Source organism: Portunus trituberculatus, chromosome 33 (genome assembly GCF_017591435.1).
Source record: "Portunus trituberculatus isolate SZX2019 chromosome 33, ASM1759143v1, whole genome shotgun sequence".
In the NCBI taxonomy this organism is placed as follows: Eukaryota; Metazoa; Arthropoda; class Malacostraca; order Decapoda; family Portunidae; genus Portunus; species Portunus trituberculatus.
The window spans coordinates 14653815-14680133 of NC_059287.1; the positions used below are offsets into that span (position 1 = coordinate 14653815).

The 26319-nt window shown below is 41.9% G+C and overlaps 1 protein-coding gene across 1 annotated transcript in view; it reads left to right on the plus strand.

Annotated features, from left to right (window-relative positions):
• LOC123512423 (SH3 and multiple ankyrin repeat domains protein 3-like) overlaps positions 1-25670 on the plus strand; it is a 115759-nt gene extending 90089 nt beyond the window's left edge. The window contains 17 exon segments of the mRNA XM_045268822.1: positions 2138-2155; positions 7328-7453; positions 8416-8596; positions 10279-10440; positions 11159-11316; positions 12029-12223; positions 13048-13114; positions 13411-13677; positions 13785-13844; positions 14077-14271; positions 14806-15010; positions 15325-15520; positions 15850-16042; positions 17818-17925; positions 19496-19788; positions 20153-21545; positions 21548-25670. Of these exon segments, the coding sequence (XP_045124757.1) occupies positions 2138-2155; positions 7328-7453; positions 8416-8596; positions 10279-10440; positions 11159-11316; positions 12029-12223; positions 13048-13114; positions 13411-13677; positions 13785-13844; positions 14077-14271; positions 14806-15010; positions 15325-15520; positions 15850-16042; positions 17818-17925; positions 19496-19788; positions 20153-21545; positions 21548-23160 (5430 nt within the window). The 3' untranslated portion in view covers positions 23161-25670.
• Positions 25671-26319: the final 649 nt, after the last annotated feature.

A 26319-nucleotide genomic window follows, 5' to 3' on the forward strand; every position in this document is an offset into this window, starting at 1 on the left:
TAATGTACAGTATAATGATACCTGAGTGTTTTTTGGACTGTTCTCTTTCATAAATGTTGACTGTGTTGATTCTTGATGGTTCCTGCTCACCGAAGAATTACCATTTGCATTTCTTGATATTTTTGTGGGATTTGGTGGGTTATGGTGTTCTGTTCAGTTCATTTACTAAATATTATGAATTGTCTTTTTGTGCAATGGTTTTTCTTAGTTCCAATTTGGTAGCTTGTCTTTTTGTCCATTGTTTCTCCCAGTTTGGTTGCTCCTACATTTTCTAAACATTATTGATTCTATTTGATATTTCTAGAAAGGGATGTTTGTTTTTTGTTATTTCTACATATTCAAAGTATTGTAGATTGTTTGATATTTTTTCTGGCATTTTTTTTAACTATTTGGTTACTTCCACACATTTCGGATATCATAGATTTTGTCTGATTTGATTAGGTGGGATGGTGATGACTTTAGTTCACATTCTATTGTGGGGTTGTGTTTACTTCTTTTGGTTGCACCATTTATACTACATACAGACTTTGATTCCTTCTGGGAGATGAGGCAACAAACATCCAGTGATAAAAGGGTGTTGATTTCCAGATAAGAAGCTCAGAAGTGTCTTTGGCCCACTCACACACTTGGCTCACAGTAGCACAAAACTAAGCTAATGTTTTGCACGAGTAATTGGATGACGAAACATGCATTGAAAGTAGTAGTTAGTTTTGATACAAGCTGACTTAAGATAATGCATTTTTTCCTTTTTCTCATTATTAATTGTTCACTGTGAATCACTTTTCATCTTCCATATTAAAGCTTCAATAAATTAAGACCTTGCTTTGTTATTCAGGCAGAAATTATTCAGCTTTTAGAAATGTTATCTAAATTTCTCTGCCTTCATATTTTTACCCTGAAAAATTGCACAAGTCTTTATTGAGTGTTCTTAAAGCAGAGAGTTCCAGGATCCAGTAATACTTTTTTGCTCACTGGGAGGAAGAGAGATTTTGTGCCTCTCTTATAATTACATACAATATTCAGTTAATCAAGCAGAAAACAAAACCCTTGCAATATGACACCAGAGAAGAAAAATATACTGTAACATCTAACATTAAAAACAACCAATATGCATAAATCAAAGTAAAAACATCTTAACCAATCAGAAAATAACAAAAAAAAAAAAAAGAAAAAAGGCTTGAGTCTAGTAGTCGCTTCACTGGCCAGGGTAGTGAAGCCCCAAAGAGACCCACAACCAGAGCCACACCATCACCACCAGGACCCGAGGTGAGGCCACACACTCATCCCAGGCAAGCACTCGTTACCACGCCACGTTTGCTCAACCAACAGTTACGCCCAAACTAATGAACAGATACCGAGAGAGAGAGAGTGAGCATAACTCTTCAAATCTGTGACGTAACTGAAGCCTGTTGAATAAGCCTGGTGTGGGAGAGAGGATGGATTTATTGGGATGTGTGTGTGGTGTTTATGTCCAGGTGGTGGTGTGGCGTTGTGGTGTTGTGGAGGGGTTGTTAGTGTAGGCGGTGGTGCCCGAGTGTGGTGCCGAGGTTGTTGGCTTCTGGCTTCACAGGCTTACTGGGTCACTGTACCTTACTCCACATGTCTGTGTCTTGACTACATACCACTCTTATTTGTCTGCATTGTGGTTTATTTTTACTGATCCACCTATTTGTGTGTGTTTGTGTGTGTGTATGAGTGTTAGTGTGTGTGTGTATTGGTCACTAACAAGATATCTAACTGATGCAAAATTTTATAACCTCCTTTTAATGTTTTGATTTATTAATGTCTGATTAAACTAGAGCTTCATCCCTAATATTTCCTGATTCAAGAGGAATACACCTCCTTTAAAAACAGGAGAGTGAATACTAACACTAATTCAAGCACTTTGAGTGTGAGTGTGAGTGTGAGTGAGAGTGAGAGTGAGAGATGACTGTGGAAGTCTAATATTAACATTTACCCAAGCTGTCATGAATGTGTGTGAGTGTGTTTGTGTGTGTTTGTGCGTCCATGTACTAGTGTGTGTGTGTGTAAGTCCAGCCAGCTTTCAGCACACCGCAGGCAAGGTGGTGGTGGCGGCGGTGGTGGCAGCGGTGTGGCTAACCTTCCTCTTTATATTTTTCCCTGTTCCTTCCGGCAGGTGGCGCTTTGGTACCGGGTATGTACTGGGTCCTGTCTGCCGTGCATGTGTTGCCTGTGCTTGTAAAGTCTTGTTATGTTAGTGTCACATGTCCTACAGTAAGTCTCGTTTCTCTACCTGTCTCCCTGTTACTGAAGGAAAGGTTTCGATGATACGGTGGTGATGTGGTGATGTGACTTAAGATTTCCTACATGATGAGGTTTTGCGTTGATTCCACATTGATTGATGATGTGGCGTCTGGTATGCATGCTGTGATGTGGGATGTGCCTTGTGTGCCGCACTGCGCTAATATACGCATGCATGGCACCATTAGTAACTGTAAATACTGCATGATGCTTATTGTGATTCACCACTACTACTACTACTACTACTAAAGCTACCTCTAAACTACTACTACCGTTACTACTAAAATGATTCCCTTAGAGCATAAAGGAACCGTCCATTATTGTGTTATTTGGTGAGGATGTGCTGTGTAATTCCTTCGCTTCTATTCCTTGTCTGGATTCTTCAACTTTACTTGTTCAGATAGAAAGGAAACCTTCCTTCCGTCCTTCTTTCCTTCCTTTCTGTCAATTGTCTCTTGTTTGATGCGTTTCATAATCTAGGTTAATTGTTCCCCATTTGTGGATATATTAGTGAAGTTTCTCTCTCTCTCTCTCTCTCTCTCTCTCTCTCTCTCTCTCTCTCTCTCTCTCTCTCTCTCTCTCTCTCTCTCTCTCTCTCTCTCTCTCTCTCTCTAGGAGTTATTGTAATTCTATTTATGCATTATTTCCTTCAAACATATTTTCTTTTTTTCCATTTTATCCATATCTCTCATCTTTAATTCCAGTGTTTTCGTTCTTTGCCATTATATTCTTTATCTCTCATAATTCCAATGTATCTCTTAAAAGAAATCATGACTAAAAAAAAATCTCTTCCTAAATGCCTCTTTAAAGCAAGACTCTTCATTAACTCTAACTAAAACAAAGGGTAATGCTGATTGGCTGAGACCAGATATGCCAGCGTGTCTCGGCCAGTAAGTGTCATGGAAGCACTGAGGCATGAACACTATTGGCTGAGAGGAAAGTGCTTGACTCTCAGCAGCCAATCAGATGTTCAGAAATGGTTGGATGAGCATGTATGGCAATTTTTCATCAAGCCAGACTTATGTTTATTTAGATTTTAGGATTTGTTTTATTTTTCAAGAGTTTTAGTTTATTATTTTCATATGTTAGATGATATTGCAGTTTATTTCTTAGGAGAATATTGATGACTGATATTTTAGATGATAGACGACCATATATTGTGTGATTTTATGTATGTACATGTCATTGTATTATAGCTTTTTAATATTTATTTCAGTGAGTTTAGGCAAAATAATATTATCACTTGCTTTCTGCCAGTTCATAACATCACAAACAACCACAACAAATCTTTGGCACCAGCAATGAGATGAAAGACACTAAATGACATATTATCTTTTATTTTATGTATTTTTTTTTCTTAGTGACAAAGAGACAAAGAAGTGAAGTATTATAATTCAACAAACCTTATATTTAGTGACAGACTAATTAGGTTTTTACATTGTTACTAGGAGAAACACTCTTGAGAATCTGGCTTATCATCTGTGTGGCCTTTGAAAATAGCTGTAGTGAGAGAGCAGAGCATTTCTTGATACCAGACATAATAAAACAGAAGCATAATTGATAATTCCTCCACACTTGTCCCTTCCATCTCATTTCCTCTCCAGCACACAAAAGCACAGGTGATTGCTTATCAGATTAGCATATATCTCACCTGAAGAGCCTTACTGATAAGTGGTAAACATTTCTTCAGCTTTAAGGGCATATATCATGGGGAATTGAGGATGTCACAATGGTTTTTAGAAGTTACTGCACTCACGAAGTTGTTGCAAGGCTTCTGACGAAAGACCCTCCACCACACTGTCAATAATTCATGGTGTGTGAGTCTTGACGTAATGGGAATGTGGATAAAGGAATGAAGGAATTTAAGTGGTTCCTCATACAAGGCTTATTTTTTTTCTTTTTTCTCTCTCCCTAACGTTGCTTTGAGTTATGCTGGTAGTAAATAATAGGGTATTTTAGTACATGTGGTAGTGATGTCATAGAGGAGGAGGGAAGGAGTGGCCCTGTGCCATGCCCTAAACATTTTTCTCCCCTAAAGATACTTATATTATTTTCCTCCCCTACTTCATGTTATTAAGGCTTTTCTCTCATACCTCCTGTAATTAAGACTTCTCTCTCCAAGACTACTTTCCCTTCCATAGCTGTTGTTTTTCTTATTTATTTTATTTTTCTCCTGTTATTGATTTTATTTTTTTATCATATATTTTCTATTTTTTTTTTCTCTCTACTTCTTATACACCTCCTTTTACCTCCTATAATTTTTCCTATGCATAAGACTCTACCCGACCTTATCTTTACCTCAAAACTGTACCTTTTCCTATAATTTCTTTAGCATATGAAACTATATCTCACTTTTCTACCTCTCTTCTGTCAGCCAGCATAGTATTGCCTCTCTGTGTACCTGGCCGTCCCTTCCTGGTGTTCTTTAAGCTACTGGAGATAAGATAAGGGGACATAGCTCACATACCACCATTACTTCATCACCTTTGTGGCATCTCTCCCTCACATTCCACCATGTTCAAGAATTTCCACAGTAACTCTTGCATCATCAGGGTTTTTTCACGTAAGATGGGAAATCTGGTCAAGGGTAATAAAACCGATTAAACATAAAAGGACCACTTAGATGCCAGTTCCCAAGCAGATCTGAGGGAGTAAGTCAAAAGAATGAGATAATTGTCTTGTAAGCCTCCCTCTTAGGTATGTTCAGGTATTGCATCATTTAGCTTTAGGTTTTTAAAGATTCAAGTATGATTTATGTTAATTTTTAGTGGATTAATTACAGTACTTTTAGTGTTTTGTTATTAAAGGAAGGTAGAAGTAATGGACTATATTATATAGAAAATAGTTGGTTATATGGAACTCAATATTCACATGATAGGATTTTAGTGTTTAAAGTTCAGAATGGTACATATTTTTTGTTGAAAGAATGCAAATGATAAAAAATGTTTAGTGGTATAGAACATTTTTAAGTCATTTGATATTAATGTTTACTGTTCAAAATAATCAATGTTTGTACAATTTTATTAAAAGGATACAAATATTGAATAAAAAAATTGATAATATTCACTTAATAAATATTTACTGCTTATTGCTGCAAATAATAAAAATTTTTAATGAATGCATAATAAATAATGGTAAATAAACAATTAATCCTGATATAAAGTGAACTAAGATTTTTTTTATTGATGTGCCGTGAAGTGGCTTTCTCTGTGCCTTTGTTGATGTCATGCCTTACAGAACATGTCTATGCTACATTACTTAATTCACATCAATGTAATGCCTTCAGATGTGCATTAATTATGCTCAGTGGATTCAGTTTTGCTATATTATACATGGTCATTCCCTCTCTGTGTGTGAATGGAAGTCTTTGTAACAAGTGGAAAAAATTGTAAATCCCACAGAGTTCAGCTGTAGTTTTATCAGCTTTTACTTGTATTACCACTGACACTCAATTTTGTGGGGCCAGTACACCCTATGACCTTGTGTGTTGAGCCGGGCCCATCACTACTCTACCTAGGCCTAACATCTGGCCACTGGAGCATATTAAGGTTGATTTTTAAGGCAAGGGAGAGAAAAAAGAAACATCCCACAACATCTCTTAGGAATTCCAAGCTTTTTTTTTTTTGTTTTTTACATTATTAAGAATCCCAGGCTTTTTTCTTTTTTGCATTCTCATTCAACATTTTATTTGATTTAGGAAGAAAAATGTTACATATTTTCTGGGAATGGAGTAGGTGTGGTTAATTCCTTGATGTGTGTTAGAGTTAAGGAATTCAGCTTTTTTTTTTTTTTTTTTTTTTTCCTGAGTTTAGTTTATATTCTAGCTTGATTAGATTATAAGCAAAATTCATTAACTTTTCTCAAACTCATCTTGTTCTTATATACATGATAACTCCTCTTGCATTAACATTTTTTTTCTTTTCTTCCTTTTTTTTCCATCCTCATAACTCTCATTGTAGTGAGGGCCTCAATTCCTGACACAACCTGCCATGGCAAACTCAATCCAGTCTTATGCACATTTTCTTCTAGTCAGGAGTATAATCTTTGACAGGAACCTCTTGTGGGAAATCTATTTGATCCAGTAATCAGAACACATAATTTTAGTCTTCAGAACACATAATTTTAGTCGGGGGGCTCTCACAATAAAATTATCTAGTCTTCTGAACACTTTTTTTAGAGGTTTGCTCTGTGACAATGGCCTCGTGTCTCCAAATTAGTTTCTCGGTACCTCTATGGAGTGCCAAAGGGTGATGTTACAGTAGGAAAGGGCAATACGTAGGGAGAAACACTAGGATGTCGATGCAACACTCACCTCACTTGTATATTATGTTTACTCTGTCTTGTTTGGCAGCAGCAGCAGGTTCTTGTATTTATATTTACATCTTTGTAATTATATCTGCTCTCCCTCCCTCTGCAGTGAATAATGCAGTATAGCTACACAAAGCAAACTAGCAGAGGTTTTTATTCTTGTGTATGTATATATTGGAAGATTTACTATTACCATCTCCTTCATTTGGATTTATGTACAGCACATTGTATATTTATTTGATATGAAGAAAGCCATTACTCCTGTACAGTACATATATAATTGAGACATTTATACATATTACATGGCAAACCTTCATTATCAATAGTCTACATACTTATCACTTTACATTTCAGTACGTCCTCATTCAAAATATATTGATAGAGAGGAAATTATTGTGGTGATAAACAATGAAGAAAGAATAAAGAGAAGAAACTTTTTTTTTTTTTCCATTAAAAGCAACATAACAGCAAACTAAGACATGATAAATACACACAACTAAGAGGAAATAGAGCAAATAGTTTAAAGGAACATATGTAATTTGAAGCTAAGATAACATGATAAAATAAACACAACAAAGGAAAACCTAAAAGTAACTAGTCATTGAGCCTTTTCTCACTAATCTCCTCTTAAGTTATGGGAGAAAATGGAATAGGGAATTTTTATTTATTTATTGATTTATTTTTATTTATTTTAGTTTTTCATTTTTTGGCATAGCAAATTATGAGACGAAGATTAACTGTATATTTTTACCAACAGGAACTTCGGGAGAGCTTCAATTATGGCCTCTTCTGTCCGCCCCAGAATGGCCGTGCTGGCAAGTTTCTGGATGAAGAGAGGCCACTGGGGGACTACCCGCTCCTCACCCCTGTGGGATACCTCGAGGTGGGTGCTGGGGCTGTAGGAAGGGCGATGGATTGTGTTCAGGGTCAGGCAGTGTTGTGTTTGTAGATGGTTGTGAGTTTCCATTACTGCAACAATAATAGCTGCTGCTACTATTACTACTACCACCACCAGTGCTGTTCATCTATCAGCAGTATATACCAAATTGGCAATGAAATATAGGGTGAACATTACTACAGTTACTTCTACTACTACTACTACTACTGCCTCTTTAATCTTTTGACGTCTATCTTTATACCAGTACACCAATCCCACACAGGTCAACTACCACTATTACCACTACTATTACCAGTGCGACATTATGCTTACTTTAACCTTATAAGCACTCCATAATATTTGTGTTACTACTGCAAGTGTAATCTGTACCAAGAGAGTAAAAAGTTGAAACCATTGTCCTCCTAAGATAAGATATGACTTCTGAGAGAGAGAGAGAGAGAGAGAGAGAGAGAGAGAGCTCTATCATTATTTCTGATATTCTTTCATTTCATTTCAACCTCTCATTTCATTATTCATTCCCTCATTTCACTTTTATTTCAAGCTTTAATTCATCACTCATTCCCTCATCTTTTACTCATAGCATATACAAACAGAGAAAGAGTATAGATAATCATTGTGGCTTTTATCTATTCACTCCTTTTACCTTTATTTCAGCTTCTTTCCTCACTCGCTTCCTCATCCTTATCCACAGCTCAAAGTACAGGCAGAGAGAGAGAATAAGATAACCATGAGTCACATCATTAATTTCACTAGTTGTTCACTCATTTCAGCCCCTCCTTTCCTCATTCATTTCTTCACCTTTACTCACACTCAGGTACAAGCAGAGAGAGAGAGAGAGAGAGAGAGAGAGAGAGAGAAATAGGACTCCTACCTTTTATTTCCTTCACTCATTTCACTTTCATTTCAGCCTCTCCTTTCCTCACTCATTTCCTCACCTTTACCAACAGCTCAAGTACAAGCGGAGAGTGTATAAAATGCTACACTTGGAGGAAAAAGCCTTACGTGCACTCCACACTCGGGCAAACCTGCGTCGAATTCTGGAATATGTGAAGGAGAACAACGTAGACAAGGTGTCAAAGATGTGTGCCAAGGGACTGGACCCAAACTTCCACTGTCAGGACACAGGGGGTGAGTGTAGCAGTTGTGGTTGTTACAGAATCTTTTACCTTTTCATGGACAAATGTGAGAAGCTTAACCTCTTCAGTACTGGGATGCATTTTTACTTTGAGTTTTGGGTACGATAAGACAATTTTATTGACATTAGGAAACGTTTATGGAGGTCAGAAGAGTAATAGCGAGAGTCTTCTCTATTTTAATTCACCACATAAGTTTCTGAAGCTCTAGGAAATCACCAAATAGTAACCAGAATGAATATGAAAATGCATTATGCCTAAAGAACCTTAAGAAACATGAAATGGAAGATCAGATTCTAATAGAACTTTTTAGGGCTTTTCAGAGACAAATTAGGTGTTAAATAATCTTTTTAGTCTCATGGACAGATGAGTGGCTTACATAACCTCCAAGAAATATAAGATAGGAATAGAAATGGAGAATTAGGAGTTACAAAACTTTTTAGGGATTTTCAGGGACAAATTAGGGTGTTACAGTACCTCAGGCAGTCTTTCAGTGTGTTGCTTGTGTTTTTCAGGAATATTGGTGTGGGTCATTCCATAAGTAATAAAAACTTGTATATTTGGTATAAAAGAGAAGGAGAACAACTAGTATAGGTAATGAAAGAGAGAAGGAGGAAAGGCTAAATATAGGTAGTAAAAATAGGAAAGAAGAACTGATAAATGATACAGAGAGAAGAAAGAACTAGTATGTGGTAAAAAGAAGGAGAATATCTGAAGTGATAAAAAGATGGAAGGAAAGGGAAGTCATTTTGTAGATGCAGTGTTTGTGTTGACATTTCCACTTCCCAGAAACCAATCCATTATCTTTGTACAGATGCATTATTGTGAACAGCAGGATAAAACTGAGGAGTGTTTTGTGCTGCTGGTGTACAAACTTAAGCCCTCTGCTTGTATACTGGGAAAGGTCAAATGAGGTAGCTAACTCTCTCTGACTTGCTGGGGACTGGCATCTGAGTGGGCCTTTTTGTCTAATTGTTTTTGTTGCCCTTGCCTAGATTTCCCATCTTAACATAAAATGATAATAGTAATTGTGTACCCATTGATAATAAAGTACCATGTTTTTTTAGACTTCACATTAATTAAAAAGAGAGAAAGAAAAGAATTGATATAGTACTAATTAGTTGATGAAGATAACCAGTGTTTTAGATGAGGATCTTAACAATGCCATGATAAGCTGCTGTTATCTTGGCAAATCATTTATCACCCACACCACTCCCCACTGTGACCTTGTGAGCTAGTGGGAGAGGAAAAGTACAAGTGATCTACCTATTTCTTTTTATTGATGTATTGAAAGACATGCATCACAGAAAATAATACTGGGAGATACTGTATTAACCCCTTCAGTACTGGGACACATTTTTACCTTGAGATTTGTGTACGATTAGACCATTTTATTGACATTTGGAAGGATCTGTGGAGGTCAAAAGATTAATGGCCACAGTCTTCACTATTTTAATCCCCCACATGAATTTTGAAGCTGTATAAAATAACCAGATACTAAGTAGAATGTATGTGGAAATTCATCATGGTACTGAAGGGGTTAAGGGTAGTTATTCTTATTGTATTAGATCTTCCTTCTACTTCTCCTCTTTGCCTGGCTTGTGCATGCTAAAGTTGGGTAGGCAGTCAAAATTAATCAAAGAAAATGAAAGTAACCAAATTATTTATGCCCTACAGAGACGCCACTGACCCTCGCTGCCCGTATCAAGAAGCCAGCCCGCATGATAGTGGCTCTGGTGAATGGCGGGGCACTACTGGATTACCGCACCAGGGACGGGGTGACTGCCATGCATCGTGGTGTCCAGGCCAGCAACTTTGAGGCCGTCAAGACTCTGCTCGGTGAGAATGAGGATGATAGGTGGAATTGGGTAGCTTTGTTCACACAAGATCTGTCACGTGTAGGCCTGGCTTCCTCTTGCAGCTTCTCTCATTTTCTTATGTTCTTATGTCTGGTGTGGCTTGGCAGGGCAGGGACTTACTTAATGGTATGGAATGTGTGGTTTTCTTTGTATTGGGTTTATATGAGGTGTTGGTTTGTGTTGAATTGTTAGCCTGAGGTGTGTATATCTGGACTGGCAAATGCTTTAAGAGTCACTAGTTGTGTATTATGCAGTGAGAAGTGAAGAACAGGTACAGGAAGACCTGTCAGAATAAGTTTTGACTTGAATAGATTAGATTGGTTTCGTGTACAATGTTGAGTTACTGAAGAATATTAGACTTGAGTATGGTTTTTAATTGACAATCCCGGAAACAATTCAATGACTGTTTCTTGACTTGAATATATTAGTTTTTACTTTTAGAAATATTAGAGTAAGTAAATTTTCTCAACTTATAAATAAACAGCACCAAGAACAACCAGGAAAGCAAAGCAAAATCATTAACCATTCCAATATAATGAGCATTTCTTCTTGACTTGAATAGATTCATTTTCACTCCTGGAAATATTAGATTACGATAGGTTTTCTGAACTAATAAACACCAAGAATAGATTTTCTGAACTAATAAACAAACACCAACAACTACCAGGCCAGCAAAACTAAACCCTTCTTGCCCTCAGACCTCGGCGCATCCCCAAACTACCGTGACGCTCGTGGCCTGACACCGCTGTACTACTCAGTGACCCACGCCACTGACCCGCTGCTGTGTGAGGCGCTGCTGCACGACTATGCTGTGATTGGTGCTTCAGACAGTCAGGGGTGGCAGGAGACCCACCAGGTACGTTGGTCTCATACATGGATATGTTATGGTGTTCACTTCTTCACTTTGACTCATTTCCTCCCAAGAGTTCTTTGATTTTCTTCTCTTTTCTTCCCCCATTTCTCATTCTACCACCTGCTGTCTATTTCTCTTTGTATTTGTTAATTGTTCTCTCAGTTTTTCTCACATGTTTGTGCCTCCAGATCTTGAAGCAGTCTTGTGTTCTCCAGTGCTTATTCTTTTCTAATTGTATTGTACTTTTTTATTTCCCTGCCTCTAGCCTCTATATCAGTCCATTTTTTAGATGTAAGCTTCCTACATCCTTTCTTTTGCCATTATCCTCTTTATTTACCCTCATCTTCTGTGCACCTGTCAGCATCCCTAAGTCTTCAGGCCACTCCAGTCTTGTACTTTCTCCCTTCCAATATTTTCCCCTTCCTACACACCTTCTTTTGCCTTTATCCTCTCTATTGACTCCTATGCTTCTCACAGCATCCTCACTCTTTCACTCTTCACCTTAATCTTTTCCTAATTCTGAATCTTAACTCTTTGATTGTCTCTCACCATCCCTTCATCTCACAGTGTGTCTCTCACCTCATCTTCATGTATTTTACCCACAACCTCCCTGCTGGCATCACCTGCTGCTCTTCACCCTTCCTTCCCAGCATAGCCACTTAATTACCCAGCCACCCTACCTCCTTCCCATGTCCCTCACTGCTCCCTTCCCCAGGCCTGTCGCAACAAGCTGGTTCAACATCTAGAACACCTACTCTTTTATGGAGCCGACATGAATGCCCAGAATGCCTCAGGGAACACACCCCTCCACGTATGTGCAGTAAACAACCTCGAGGATTGTGCGCGTGTCCTGCTCTTCCGGGGATGCAACAAGAACGCGATAAACTATGCCAATCAGACCCCATACCAGGTAAGAGGTGAAATTTTAGCCCTTGCTCTTGAATGCCCCCATGTTTTGTGTTCCTGACTCGTGTCATGCCGCCCTCGCTCTGCACTCTCCCAGTCTGTGCTTTCTATGTCTCCCTCCCTCCATCACCCCCATCTCCGAGTCTTTTCAGCATCAGACCTTTCCTTTGCGCCTCCCTCATGCTTCCATTTGACTCCCTTTGGTGATTTTCCATCTCGGTCTCCCTTAATTTTGTCTTGCATTAAAAGAAGCAAGAACTGTTTTGTTATAAAGTGATCATGGGAAGTGTTTACCTTGAAGTTATAATTAAAAAAAGCTAGGGTTGTGTTTGCTATCATGTTAAGAGAAACTAGTGGTTTTGTTATGATAGAAATTGTTCATCTTTGAGATTAGAATAAGAACAAGCAAAGGGTGTTGTAGTTTTTAGGTCTTTGGAAGTGCAGCATTGTGATTTAAAAGTAATTGTCTTGGACTTTTAGTACCATAAGCTGCTGTAGAGAGGGTAATTTAAGTCTCACAGTGGCAGTGTTATGTTAAGCAGTGAAGTGTTTGTTTTAGTCCTAAGTTGTATAAAATATAAGGTAAAGGAGACAGTGTTTGCAACAAAGAAAATTTGGTTTCTTTAACTAAGAATTTCACTTCTATATTTTTCCTTTAATGTTCCACAAAGCATAATGAGGAAAAGGTGACAAAAAACTTATAGCAATGGAGATTCAAATTGCATACCCAAAAATTTCACTAACACTTGAAGATTTCCTGTGTTCATTAAGTTTGTCCCATCGTCAGTAAAGACCCACACATGTAAACTAAACCTTTCTATCCTGCAGGTAGCGGTGATTGCTGGCAACATGGACCTTGGGGAAGTGATAAAGTCCCACAGCGAGGAGCATGTCGGTGAGTCTGATATTCCACAGCAGAAGTCTTCGTTATTTGTCCTCACTGTGGCCGTAGTCATAATGTGTTCCCTGGGGCACTCCTGTCCAGTTGTCTTGTAGGAAAGCTTTGTGTGGAGTGTTTCTTTTTGTTATTTTGGATCATCTTGCACCTGTGATAAGCCACCTGTGCACCTGCCTCATAACAACTATCCTTTTGACTATGGTTTGCCATTTGTCAGAGAAAAAGAAATCTTCTAAAAGCTTAAGATAATAGTCAAGATATCCTTTAATTCTTTCATTCTTGTTTTTCCACAGTGCCCTTCAAGGAACCACCAAAATACAACCCAAACAGACGCATATCCGGAGCTCCTCTGTCCCGCACTCACTCTGACCCTAGACTGGAAGTGAGCACAACCACCAAACCACCCTCCCCCTCCCCCTCAGCCCGCTCCATCCCACCCTTCAGCTCCGCCTCCTCCCTCAGTGAGACCTCCACTGGCAGCAGCTCCACCTGCACCCACCCAAGTGAGATGGACAGCGAGGAGTGTGCCAGCGCCTTGGGCTCGGCAAGCCTCAATGCTGGTGGGTTTCAGGCTCTGTAGAATTCACTGTGTTTTATTCCAAAGGGTTTGTTTTATTTTGTGATTTTTTTTTTTTTTTGCAATGCAGTAATGGATAATTTCTTGCAGTGTCTCAGAAAACCCTGCTATCTCTGGCAATGAAAAGAGCAGCAGCCAGTTTAGATGACAGTAAGAGACTTCCTTCTTAGTAATAATTCATCACCATATTTTGTGAATGAAAAATGCTAATTTTTTTTGACAGAATTTTCTTAAGACATCATCAGCAGTTTTTTTGCGATGATAAAAGAACTACTTTTTGTTTTTCTGGTAGAATTTTACTATTTTTTTACAAGAAAGCCTCTGGAAGATACTTTTAGCTGAGCTTATAATGACACCCATCTTTAATGTGTCCTTCCTGCAGCGGGCATGGACTGCTGCGACATGGTGAGTGACAGCTCCGGCGTGTGCACCTCCAACAGTGGCAGTGCGGAGAGCTACGATGCCACACCCACCGATGTGACACAGTTTGACATGGGCATGCTGGTGGTGTGTCTGCAGCAGTACACGCCACACAAGGCCGGCCACCTGGACATCAATGCCGGTGACATACTGGAAGGTTGGGCAGCAAACGCTTCAAAATGTTTTGTTGCATTTGTCATTATTAACAGTATACAATTTCACAAATGGTTTATTATTGAAATATAGGTTTTTTTTTTTAATGACTTCACTGCAATTTGTCTTCTTCTATGTGCTGTACAACAAAGATAAATTTTTCTATATTTACTTAGAAATACAATTCTTATCCTTCTCTCTTTTCATGAGTTGAGAGTTAGCTTTATGTATGAGGCTCCTCCAGTTGCTTCTGTTCTTTGTATCTTTCTCTGACTTCCATCCTTTACAGCTCCAACACAATCCCAGCTTGCCATCTTGCTCTCTTTCCCTCAATCTTCTTCCCTCAGTTTGTTTTCTCCAGGCTGTTTTAATCATAGCTTTTTCTCTTTCATCCCCTCAATTAATTCATACTTTTATCCATTTATTATAATGAAGTGCTTCAAGTGTTCCCATCTCACTCTGTCTTCCCTCAAATGGTTTTCTCCAGACTTCTAATCTCAGCCTTCTCTCACTAGGTAACAAATTGTTTTTCTTACAGTGACGGGCAGCACTGATGACGGCATGCTGGAGGGGGTGCTGAGGGGCATCACTGGGGTGTTCCCTCCTCACTGTGTTCAGGAGGTGCGGCTGCGCAACCCCCAGGCTGTGAGGGAGTCCCTGATTGCACCCCAGGTGGCCAGAGTGCAGGGCCGACGAGAGATGGTGCCCCCTCACTATGGCACTGCACCAAGGATAAGAAAACCGTGAGTGGGTGTGTGTGTGTGTGTGTGTGTGTGTGTGTGTGTGTATTGAGCTTTAGTAGAAAATGCATTTCAATGGAATTCAAAAAGGTATCATTGACTTTCACTTAAGAAATCTTGCATGGTATTGATTTTTTTTTTTTTTTTTTTTTTTTTTTTTAACGAAAAAAATGGCAAAAATTATATTAAAAGACAAATTTTTGAGTGAAAGAATTACAAACAAGACTTGTCACACTTCTATGCCGCAGTCTTTTTGCAATGACGCCCTAAATGAACTTCCATCCAACATCCTGATTTACTGAGTGCCTTCCCCTTAGGGTCAATGAACCACGCACTGTTGTCCTTCACCGAGGAAAGAAAGGCTTTGGGTTTGTGCTGCGAGGGGCCAAGGCCACGTCCCCCCTGATGGAGCGGCCCCATGAGCGAGGACCGGCCCTGCAGTACCTGGATGACGTGGACCCTGGGGGTGTGGCGGACCTGGCTGGCCTCAAGAAGGGCGATTATTTGTTAAAGGTAAGGGGAAGCTATTCTTTAGAGGTGAACATGAAATTATAAATGACCAGTGATGCTCCTGGAGAGACTAAAGCCGGAATTCATAGTCAAGCTTAGTTTTCTTTTCCATCAAGATAAGACCACAGTTATTTAAAGAGAAGCTGTTTTTTTCTTTTCCAAGGCAAGACATCATAGTAATTTAACGAGAGAAGCTTGTATTTTATTCTCACTTTCTCAAGACAGGACATTAAAAAGAGAACCTTTTGTTATCTGTTCAAGACCTCATAGTTTTTAGAGACAGGTTGCTTTTCTCAACATTCCTGCTCACCTTTGCCTCGCCTTGTCCTCAGATCAACGGAGAGGATGTGTCTCAGGCATCCCACGAACACGTTGTGACCTTGATCCGTAAGTCGGGTGACCTGGTGCAGATGGTGGTGGTGACTCCAAGCCCCATGACCTCCTTCACAGCCCTCAAGCCTCCCATTGGCAACATTGGCACGATAAGACGTGGGTGCCAGACACTCCCCAGAAAACTCCACGCAGGTAGATGCATGAAGCCTTCCTCCCTCCTCCTCCTTCCATATATCTCTCTCTCTCTCTCTCTCTCTCTCTCTCTCTCTCTCTCTCTCTCTCTCTCTCTCTCTCTCTCTCTCTCTCTCTCTCTCTCTCTCTCTCTCTCTCTCTCTCTCTCTCTCTCTCTCTCTCTCTCTCTCTCTCTCTCTCTCTCTCTCTCTCTCTCTCTCTCTCTCTCTCTCTCTCTCTCAATCTGCAGGACGTTGGGCCCCTCATTGGTCCTGAGCTTGGCCAGGGTGAGTCGTTGGTGACTCGGTGACTATGGGACTGGGTGACACCTGCCGGGTGTTGTCAGTGGTGTGAGACTGACTCTCCTTCCCTCTCTGTGTCCCTCTGGTTTCTGCACTGGTTGACTAATTCCCTCCTTAATTTACCCACTGGTGTCTTTAATATTGTTTTAATTTATGTCTGTAACTTGCGTACTAACATTTATCTTGCGTTTGTGATTCCAGAAACTAACAAATTAACAGCATGATAAAAGAGTTGATTAATACTACATGCACATGCATCTTTGAGTGTGTTTAATGCTCATCATCATTATTAAGCACCACAAATGTAAAGAAACAAATAGATATTGTCAGTATCCTTTATTTTGTCACATTTGAGCATGTGGATGTCATTTGTGATTTGTCATCCTAATCTCCATGTGAATGTTTTCATCAAGTGATCCTGCATTTCCTTCACTCGGTCACGTGTTTCACTCTTTGAGCTTGATTGGTTGAAGTGCCAATTTTTACACTGGCAGTGCCCACCTTTAACTATTTGGTGATGATGCACCTTTGGTCTGATCCCTTGGTGTTTCCACTACCTGCTGGAGAATTTTTGTACTGTACATACTTTTTTTGTTTTTCCATAGCCTAAGGAATAAGATCAGATTGAGACAAGTCAGTGAGTCATGAAGCATCAGATATAACTCAGTGCACAGTGTTCCCTGTGTTTTCAGTGGACCTGTGTATCCTTGCATCCAAAACAAGATTTTTTCATCTCAACCTCTGAGTTTTCTTTTGAGTGTGCTTTTTGTCTTCTCAGGAACAAGACTAATTACTTGGCTTTTGTTCTGCTACTAGAAACCTAAAGACTTGTCAAGGATGAATTACAGAATAGATTGCATTCACCCACTTGCTCACTTTGCATACATGCCTTTATTTGACAGTATGGAGAGACTGTGCTGTCATTTGGGCCACAATTTAGCAGCTGCTGCACTTGTAGATGTGTTGCTGTAATGAATTGTACTCTTGTTGACTTCTTCCTTAATGTGTTACTAAATAAAGATACAAATTTCTATGTAATGTAGAAATTTGTGTTGGTGTTGCCTTTGTTGCTTTGAAGAGTAAATAAATTTTTTGTAAGTTATGATTGAAATTGAGCAGCTGATTGATTGTTGTGTATACTTACAATACAACTCTTAAGAAACTCATTTGTCTCATCTATTCTCTTAGATTAGCTGTAGTATTCTTGCTTACATAAACACCCAGAATATGCAGTATTGTGTTAAAGTTCTCATGTTCTTTTAGATTAGCTTTAGTTGAGTTCCCTACACAAACACCAACACATACAGCATCATTTCTCCCCTCCCATGTCACACTACTAAGGAACAAAGTCTATGCTGCAATTCTCCTGTGACAATTTGGAGTAACCCATGACAAGCGTGACACAGACCTGCACAGTGGCGGTCTCTGTGTCTCCCGCTGCTTCCTGCTGTCTGGCCTTTCACTCCCACTAACTGTGCCTGTGTCTCCCTCTAGTGCGGTCGTCCCAAGCCCCCCCAGCTCCCCCCCCAAGGGACCCCAGAACCACCCTCAGTGTGGGCCGAGCAAGGGCCAAATCCATGGTGGCCGGACTTCAGGATATTGGTAAGACTAAGGTTCCATTGTGTTTGTAGATACTCTTCAACAGTGGTTTGTTTTATTTGCTATTATGAAATTTTCTTTGCATCTGGCAACTGTAGCTGAGAATGTCTTGATAAGGCAGTTTGCAAATTTTAAATTAAATGAGTTTAGGTGTTACAAGAGTGAGGTGATATAGTGTCGATAGTGTCACAACACAGCACATCACACTCCACTGGGAAACAGCTGTGAGCCAGGGTTCCACTTGCAGCCTTATGGCCTTGGGATGAGTGCTGTGCCCCAAGTTGTCCAGTGTAGTGCAGGAAATGGGGGAATGAGAAAGAAAAGACTTTTTGCTCTGGATGGAATACTGTACCTAATTCCTTGAAGGAATTGGATGCATAAAGTAAAGAAATAAAAAATTGAGGTCCAATTTTGGAAATGAGATCTCCAGTTACATCCCTAAACTGTAATTTTTTCCCCCTAGCATTGTTTCCTCGTGAAATTTTGTTTGGGATGATTTAGGCATCAGATAAGTATTAGTTAAATTTCTTGAGTTACTGCTGTATGCAGCAGCTGACAACATTTCGCCTCTGTTGGTGCATACATACCCTTTTTTTGTTATTTGATATTAAGAGAATATTACTACTGTATTGTGGAATGTTTTTTGCATGTTGCCTCTCAGTCTGACGAGCATTAGGGAAACTTTTACATCAGCCATATAATTTTTTAAACATTGATGTTAGAGCAATTTGAGATTAGTGTACTTAATTTGTTTTATGATTTTATTTTACTGGCAGCTTTTTTGCTGTATTGGCTAATTAAATATTATGATAAAACAGCAATTTAACAGCAAAATATAAGATTTATGAATTGGTGTAAGATCATGAGAAAATGTCTTTGCTGAGTTGAATGAGTGCATGAAGACACAGCTGAGCATGAGCATGGAGCACTCGGCCATTCACCTGTTTATCTCCTCATGGAAATGGTGACTGGGAATAATAAATGCATGCATATTAAAATAATTTAAAACATTGAAAGTAAAATTATTCTTAAAACAAGACAGCATAGAAAGACAATTTGATAAATTATTATTGAGTTAATTTAAATGTTACTCTTGGCAAGACCTGTCTGGGAAAACTTGAGCTAAAACTAATAAAAATAGATGTAGTTATTGGTGACAAAGAATATTTTTAATCAGTGGAGGTTTGGCTAAATTCACTTAATTATTTAAAACATTAAAAGTAATATATATTGTGTGAGTCTTGTTATTGTGCTGAGAATAAGAGAAGGGAGTGAGATAATGGCATGAGGGAATAGAAAAAGTAAGCAGTTTCACCAAGAAAGAGCGATTAGGTTGATTGAGACAGGAATTCTGTCTTGGGAAGAATTAAGAGTTGATAGTGTCAGTGTGAGACAAATTAACTTTTCATTGAAGTAAGTGAAGGACATGTGTTAGTCAGTGTGATGTGAGGAGAGTCACGGCTTTAAGAGGTGAGTGAGTCAGTGTAGTGGACAAGACAGAGTGAGCCGTGCATGTGGTATGTGATCCACCTCCTGGTGGATGTGTCACTGACTGCTGCACTCTGCCCCTTAGAAGCCCTGGATGCCAGCATGCGAGAGAATGGGGATGTGATGTCCCGTTCTGCCGGAGAGCACTATGGGGTGGGGCTCTACGGCTCCCCCCAGGGCACCCCCTCCATGGGCACCCCAGTGGGCACTCCACCAGGCCCTAAAGTTGCATCTATTAAGGCGCGTCCAAGCTCAAAACGCATGACAGCGGCAGAGGTCGAGGATTTACTTCAGCACGGCAGCACCTCGCCCCCCACCAGCCCCTCAACGCGCCAGCCACAGGTGTATGCCAGTGTGGCTGAGATGAAGAAGGCAAAGGTGAGTCTGGTTTATCTGTGGTCCTCAGTTGTTGAAGGCAGTCCTAAGGACTGGGCACTAAACTGGCTTATGGTTTGAGGAAGATAGAGGAGTGTTGTTCACAATGGGAAGGGTGGGTAAGTAGGGCACTGTGGCCCCAGCATGTGGCCATCCTGATGTGTGTGTCTGTGTGTCTCCTCTCTGGCTCCTTGTCCTCCCATCCTTCCCTTGTTGTCCTGTCCTTTTCCACACTGGGAGCTTGTCTTTTTGACTGAGGGATGGGAATGTTAGTGTGTTCATGTGAGCATATTGTAGTTTATTTTGTAAAGATAGCATAAAGAACCACACTTGATTACCTGAAGACTCACTCACCTTCCTCCACCAGGCTATGAAGTCCAGGCATATGGGCAAGCTCGCACGTCTGCACAAGGTGTTCCACTCTACGCCAGACCTCAAGGCCGGGGTCACGGTGGCCATGCCAGCCACCTCAGCAGAGGAGAAGCGAAAGTCCATTTCCCAGGAAGACTTGTTTATCCCAGCACTGAATGGCCAGGGATCACGACATTCCCTAGTCTGTCCGCCACGCCGCTCCTCCACCCTGGGGAGGAGTCCTGTTGGCGGGGGGTCTCTCGGGTCTAGGGACTCCTGGCCCAGCGGGGAAGATGATGAGGAGGAAGAGGAGGAGGAGGGGAGCAGTGACTCGCCTAACCGCTCCCCAGGACCAATGGAGTACAGGATGCTGCGGCGCTCCCAGTCAGCTGTCAATGCTGCCATGCTGCGCCGCGCTGGACTGCACCCCCCTCCCACCCATCCCCCACCCCCACCACCCCTGGGTCAGCTGGTGAAGGTGGACATCAGCCGCTCCAAGAGTGACTATGCCACGGTGGGCGTGGCACCCTCAACCCCTGACTCTGCTCCGCTCTCCCCGGCCATCCAGTCCAGCTTCCGGCCAACAGATTGTGCCAAGCTGTATGCCTCCCCAGAGGAGGTGAAGGCCGTGGGCTACCGCAGCCCAGACTCGGCCGGTCGCAAGGGTGCCAGTGTCAAGACCCGTTCACAAAGCCTGCCACCTAGCACCTCACGGCCCAGCGTGCAGCGCGGTTCCCCCGAGAGGGCTGCCCAGGCCGCCTACTCCGCCTCCTCCTACTCCACCTTCCGCGGTGAAGGCAGGGAGGGCAGCAGGAGTCAGGAGCCACTCACACCAGCGGCCACAGCAGCACCAAGCCGGCCACCAGTGAGTGACACTGTGACCTATGCCCGGCCAAAGAACAATCGCAGTGTGCAGGAGATGACTGAGGGCAGCTCACCCAACCGGACATGTCCTCAGGCTGCCCGTGCTGCACCTCCCACCACGCCTGCCCCAGACATCCCTGAACCAGACTACAGCTCTGATGAACAGTCCTCTGCTGCCCTGTCATTGTCCCAGGATGACTCCAGGAAGACCAGGACCCTCAAGAAGAAGAAACAGTCGGTGGCCTTCTCACCTAACCTTGTCACTGCAGCAGGGCCACCAACACCACCCCAGCAGGATGCCGATGGGCCACACTATGCTGCCCCTGCCAGGAGCCCTGCACCCCTTGGGTCACTTGGGAGCAATAACTTTAGGGATATGATTGCACAAAAGGCAGCTGAGAGACAAGCCAGGCAGGATGATGGACCTGAGGGCTCACAGTCTGCCAACTCCAGCCCAGCCAAGAGATTGAACAATGGGAATGGCAATGGAGCGCTGGGAGACGCCATCCAGGAGTCGGCCTTGTTCAACAGGCAACGAGAGAAGAGTTCCCCGCCCCTCAGGGTGGCCGGCCAGCACCAGGCCCCAGCGAAGACCTCAAGACTGGCCGCATCATGAGGAACTCCAAGTCCTGCCCCAGCGAGTTCCTGGAGGATGGTGACAACTCCTCCAGTGGTGTGAGCAGCGACCAGGATCCAGCCGAGGCTTATGTCACTGTCATCAACACTGAGTCAGACACCATTTCTGCCGCTCCGAGTGGCAATGGCGGTTCGGACAGATTCCTTGGTCGCCAGGGATCGCAGGGATCGCGCGATGACAGTTCAGAAGCCTCGGAGAGTTCTGATGAGGCGAGTGACCGCACGTGGATCTTGACAAATGAGCGCAGTGGTGACCGGAGTGACTCGAGTCGTGATAGTGACTCCAATGGTGCTCGGCGCTCTGGCTCACTGACCCGCAATGCTGTGTCGCTGGTCAAGCTGCCACCACCACAGGAGACCACAGAGGCTGACGTGGAAGGTGAGGCAGCCAGACAGGGCGACCAAGACACACTCAGCACAGTGTCCTCCCTCAGTAGCCTCTCCTCAGGCTCCGGGGGCAGTGGAGGAGAGCGAGAGAGGTCTCATCCACCTCTCATCCAGGCCCAGCACTCCCTGCCCTCAGCATCTCACCCACAGATGAGGGCCACACTGCCCAGGACACCCACAGCCGTCTCTCGTGCGGCCTCAGCCCCACCACAGACCACCCATGGCATGAAGGGAATGGTGGGAGGCTCTCTTGCTCGAGGTCGTCCCCGGGAGCAGCTGTGGGGATCTGAAGAGGCAGCAGGATTGCTGCGGGAGAAGAGTGCACCACCAGCCACCCGCACCCTGGACCGTTCAGCCTACAAGGGTGCGGATGGCGGGGAGACGGAGTACGAGCGCAGCATTGAGGAGTCTTTGCAGCTAATCCGCATGCACATGGACTCCTTGAATGAGGTGAACACTTTGGCTGGGGTGCCAGGGGCTGGGGGAGGTGGGGAAGTGGTGCTGGCACCTCCACCAGAGTTCTGTGACATGTCCCTGGCTGAGCATCAGCAACCACGCAGGAACAAAACAGTGATTCATATCTCCAGCGACACCCAGGACCCACCTGTAAGTGTGGTGGGGCCATCCAGGCACCACCACCACCATCACCATCACCACCACTTACACCATCATCACCAACAGCAGCAACAGCAACAGCAGCAGCAACTTCAACATCAGCAACTTCAACATCAGCAGCTTCAACATCAGCAACTTCAACATCAACAGCATCAGCAGCTCCAGCAGCAGCACTTCCAGCAGCAGCACCTCCAGCAGCAACAATTCCAGCAGCAACAATTCCAGCAACAACAACAGCTGCAGCAGCAACAGGACCTGGAGCAGGAACCTGAGGAAGACACACCACAGTTCCGACACAAGACACTGACGGAGTGGACCACAAAAGACACCACAGAGTGGCTGGAGAGCATCTTTATGCCCGAGTACAAGGATTCCTTTGAGGAGCAAGACATCGATGGCAGGAAGCTGATGGGACTGAACAATGATACTCTCATCAACCTGGGAGTGAGGCGTGTTGGACATAGGGTCAGTATGGAGAAGTCACTAAAGAGATACAAACCCACGGAACGCATTGATCTTTGATTTGAGAGTGCTTGGTGAGCCTCTCCCTTCAGTGAGGGTTGCCAAGAGGTGTGTCCGATGATCCCTTGTGCTGTTATTGGGCCGTTCATTTTTTCATACTTAAGGTTAGTGGTGGATGTGTATGATTCTTGTGTTTGCTGTTTATAAACTACATCGATGAAGCCCTCAGGGTCCCAAGAATGATTTTTCCTGGAGACGTGTCCATTTTTTCATTCATTAATCTTCATGGTCATTTTCACCAGCCTTTCATTCTTCATTGAGTCATATTTGAATGTTGAGAAGCCATTGTGTACTAGATGTAGTCTCTTTGCCTAAAAACGTCCAACTTGTGAACTCTTGAAACTCCAGACAATAACTGAAAGAAATTGTATTCCTAGTTTAAAGACAGTGATTTTGAATTTTCTCAAAATCTATTATGTAATTTATAATCACCAATAATTTAAAAAAAGCTATATGTGTCATCCTAATAATAATGTATAGAAACTTGGCTTTGAAGTGCAGACCAAACATAGGCTGCAGTGGTACAGTACACAGAGCATTCAGTTCCTATATCAATATTTTCCTAAGTGTCAAAGCAGAAAAAGGAACTCCAGCATTTTTATTTAGGATGCAGCTCATCAAAACTATCCATCACAAGTCTGAATTGGTATCACTGCAGAGGCCCGGCAGCCTGCTGAGTGCCGAGTGCCGAGGGAATGACCGGCGAGAACAACCGAAGTGTATCCATCAATGTTCGTCTCCCTGCCGGTCTTCAAAATATCCTGCATGCTAGGTAGTCCTCATTATCCACTGTCGCCATTGCCAATTTTTATACCTGTAATATTTTATATATAAAAGTATATACTATATACATATATAATATATATATAATATATATATATAGCATTATGCACCAAGCTGTTTGAAGACGTGTCCTCGTGCTGGAGAAAGTGGGGAAGTGTTCTTAGCTCTGGAGAAGAAAACAAGTGCACAGACTATGTGTTTGTACAAAAAAGGTTGTTGATAGTGTACATATTACTGGATCATAAACCCTTCACTCAACACAGCAACATTGTGTATATACGTCTGGTTCTCTTTGCTAGTGACTCTTGTCCATTCTGTCTGCCAACTTTGTGTGTGCCAAATGCTTCATTGCTATGAGGTGTGATCAAGAACTGAGTGAACCAAGAATCTGTGTGTGTCTGTGCCAAGAAGCATGTCAAATTTATACAAGTATTCATAAGTTTTTTCTATCATATTTGTGTTATTGACAGAATCATGCAGCTGCAGGATATGGTAATTTTAGTTTAAATGTCAAATAAGCAATAATATGATGATCCCCACTGTGGGCAGTCTATCTGTTATGCATTAAATATCTCAGACCTGGATAATTCTCATGAGCACTGCTATCCAAATTAAGTTTAAGTTTTGATCATGGAATAAATCAAGTGTGAAGTGTGTTGTATTACATGTGCAGAATTTCCCCTGAGAGGGATGTTCCAGGTTTGAAAATAATTACTGCAATGTGACTGTGTTTGGCAGTGAAGAGTTGTGAGCATTTCAGAATTTCTGGGTGGCATCTGCAGTTTTTGTGGGACTGAAAGGAAGAGTAAGCAAAAGACAGTAAGAAAAAAGTTAGTCTGTTCTTCGTGTTAGCTCTGTCATGACCAGTGATGGAAGCTAACCAAGCAATGACCGAGGACTGAAGACAATGGCCAAGCTGATATTAGGACAATTTTGATAGTGAGTGAGCAGCCTTCTTTCTAAACACATGTAATGATAGGCTTATTCTGAACTTTGTCACGTCAAAAGTTATGGAATGGAGTAATTCAGTGTATCTATGGTTTTTACTACACAGAAATCCAAATTGTGAATAACCAGCATTAGTAGACCCAGCTACTTCCTAGGTTTATGAGCTGCGCATGTCAAAAATTCAAGCAGTGAAAACTCCCACAAGCTTGAGGTACAATAGGCTAACAGTTTTCCTATTCTCAAAAGTCATTACTGGGAGCGCGATAACTCCTCGGTTGGCTGCTGGCCGTGAACTGAATCAAACTTTTACCAATGCCAGCACGTTAGGAGTGCCTAGAGCTAAAGTGCAGCATACTTCAGTCAACGCTTCCTTTAATTTCCCGTGATGATTGTGACAACTTGAGCACTTGTAGCTGCCGCCTTGCCGGAGGCGCGCCACCCACACTCACTATCCCGCTCTCAGCCACACAGGAGCTAAATGGTGCTGACATTTACACAGACATTCACCCGACTTAACATTACTGGCAGGTTTTGTTCATTTCTTGTGTTATGTTCAGTGAGAAACATGGATTTTGTTTATTTTGTATTTAGTGTTTATTTGTCGCCCTCCCGTGCGGGGAAGGAAGGCTGCATGCCCTCCACCCCTCTCTAGTCTGTCCGCTGTAGACTTCATTATTTCTAGGCGGATTTTTTCCTAATACAAAATTCTTTACAAGTTTTAATTATTTATCCAGAGATATGTATGTGCATCTGTGCTCAATAAAGTTTAATACTTTTAATGATAGCCTTTCTTATTGCATATAATATTGTTCTCTACAGCTTCATGTTTTATAGCTTACTGGTGCTGGCCGCTGGCTGGACTGTGCAGGATTATAGAAGTTATAGGAATCTAGACAGGAACGAGGTTTCAAGCCGCACCTATAGATAAATTTTGGTAGATGAAGCTGGATTGGTTTATTATTATTATTATTATTATTATTATTTATATAATTATTTATTTTACTTTCTCACTTAATGATTCTGTATTGTCGTTTTACTGATTTAATCAATGCATTGATTAATTGATAGTATTGGATTCTGAAGATAAATGGAGTATTATGGCTGACAGTAAAGGAAGTCCTTAGCTGACGGCGCCACAGGCGACGCGCGCATCTCGCTTGAACGCTTCCCGTTGCGGTGCTACTGCAGGCAGGCATCCACTCCTGTCCTCTGCACACTGCTGGTTGTGTTGATCTGAAGTTCTCAACCTGCACCTTCTTGCCGTATAGAGTGTCTGTTTTGTGTTCCCATCCTCCCGAGGGCCCGGAGGACTGCACTAGCGTGTGGTGGAGTCAGGTATGTGTGGGTGACGTGTTAATAACGAGACAATAGTAAAGGTTGACCCGGGTCACACTAGTAATAGGTCATGTTTATTAGGATTATGGTAAT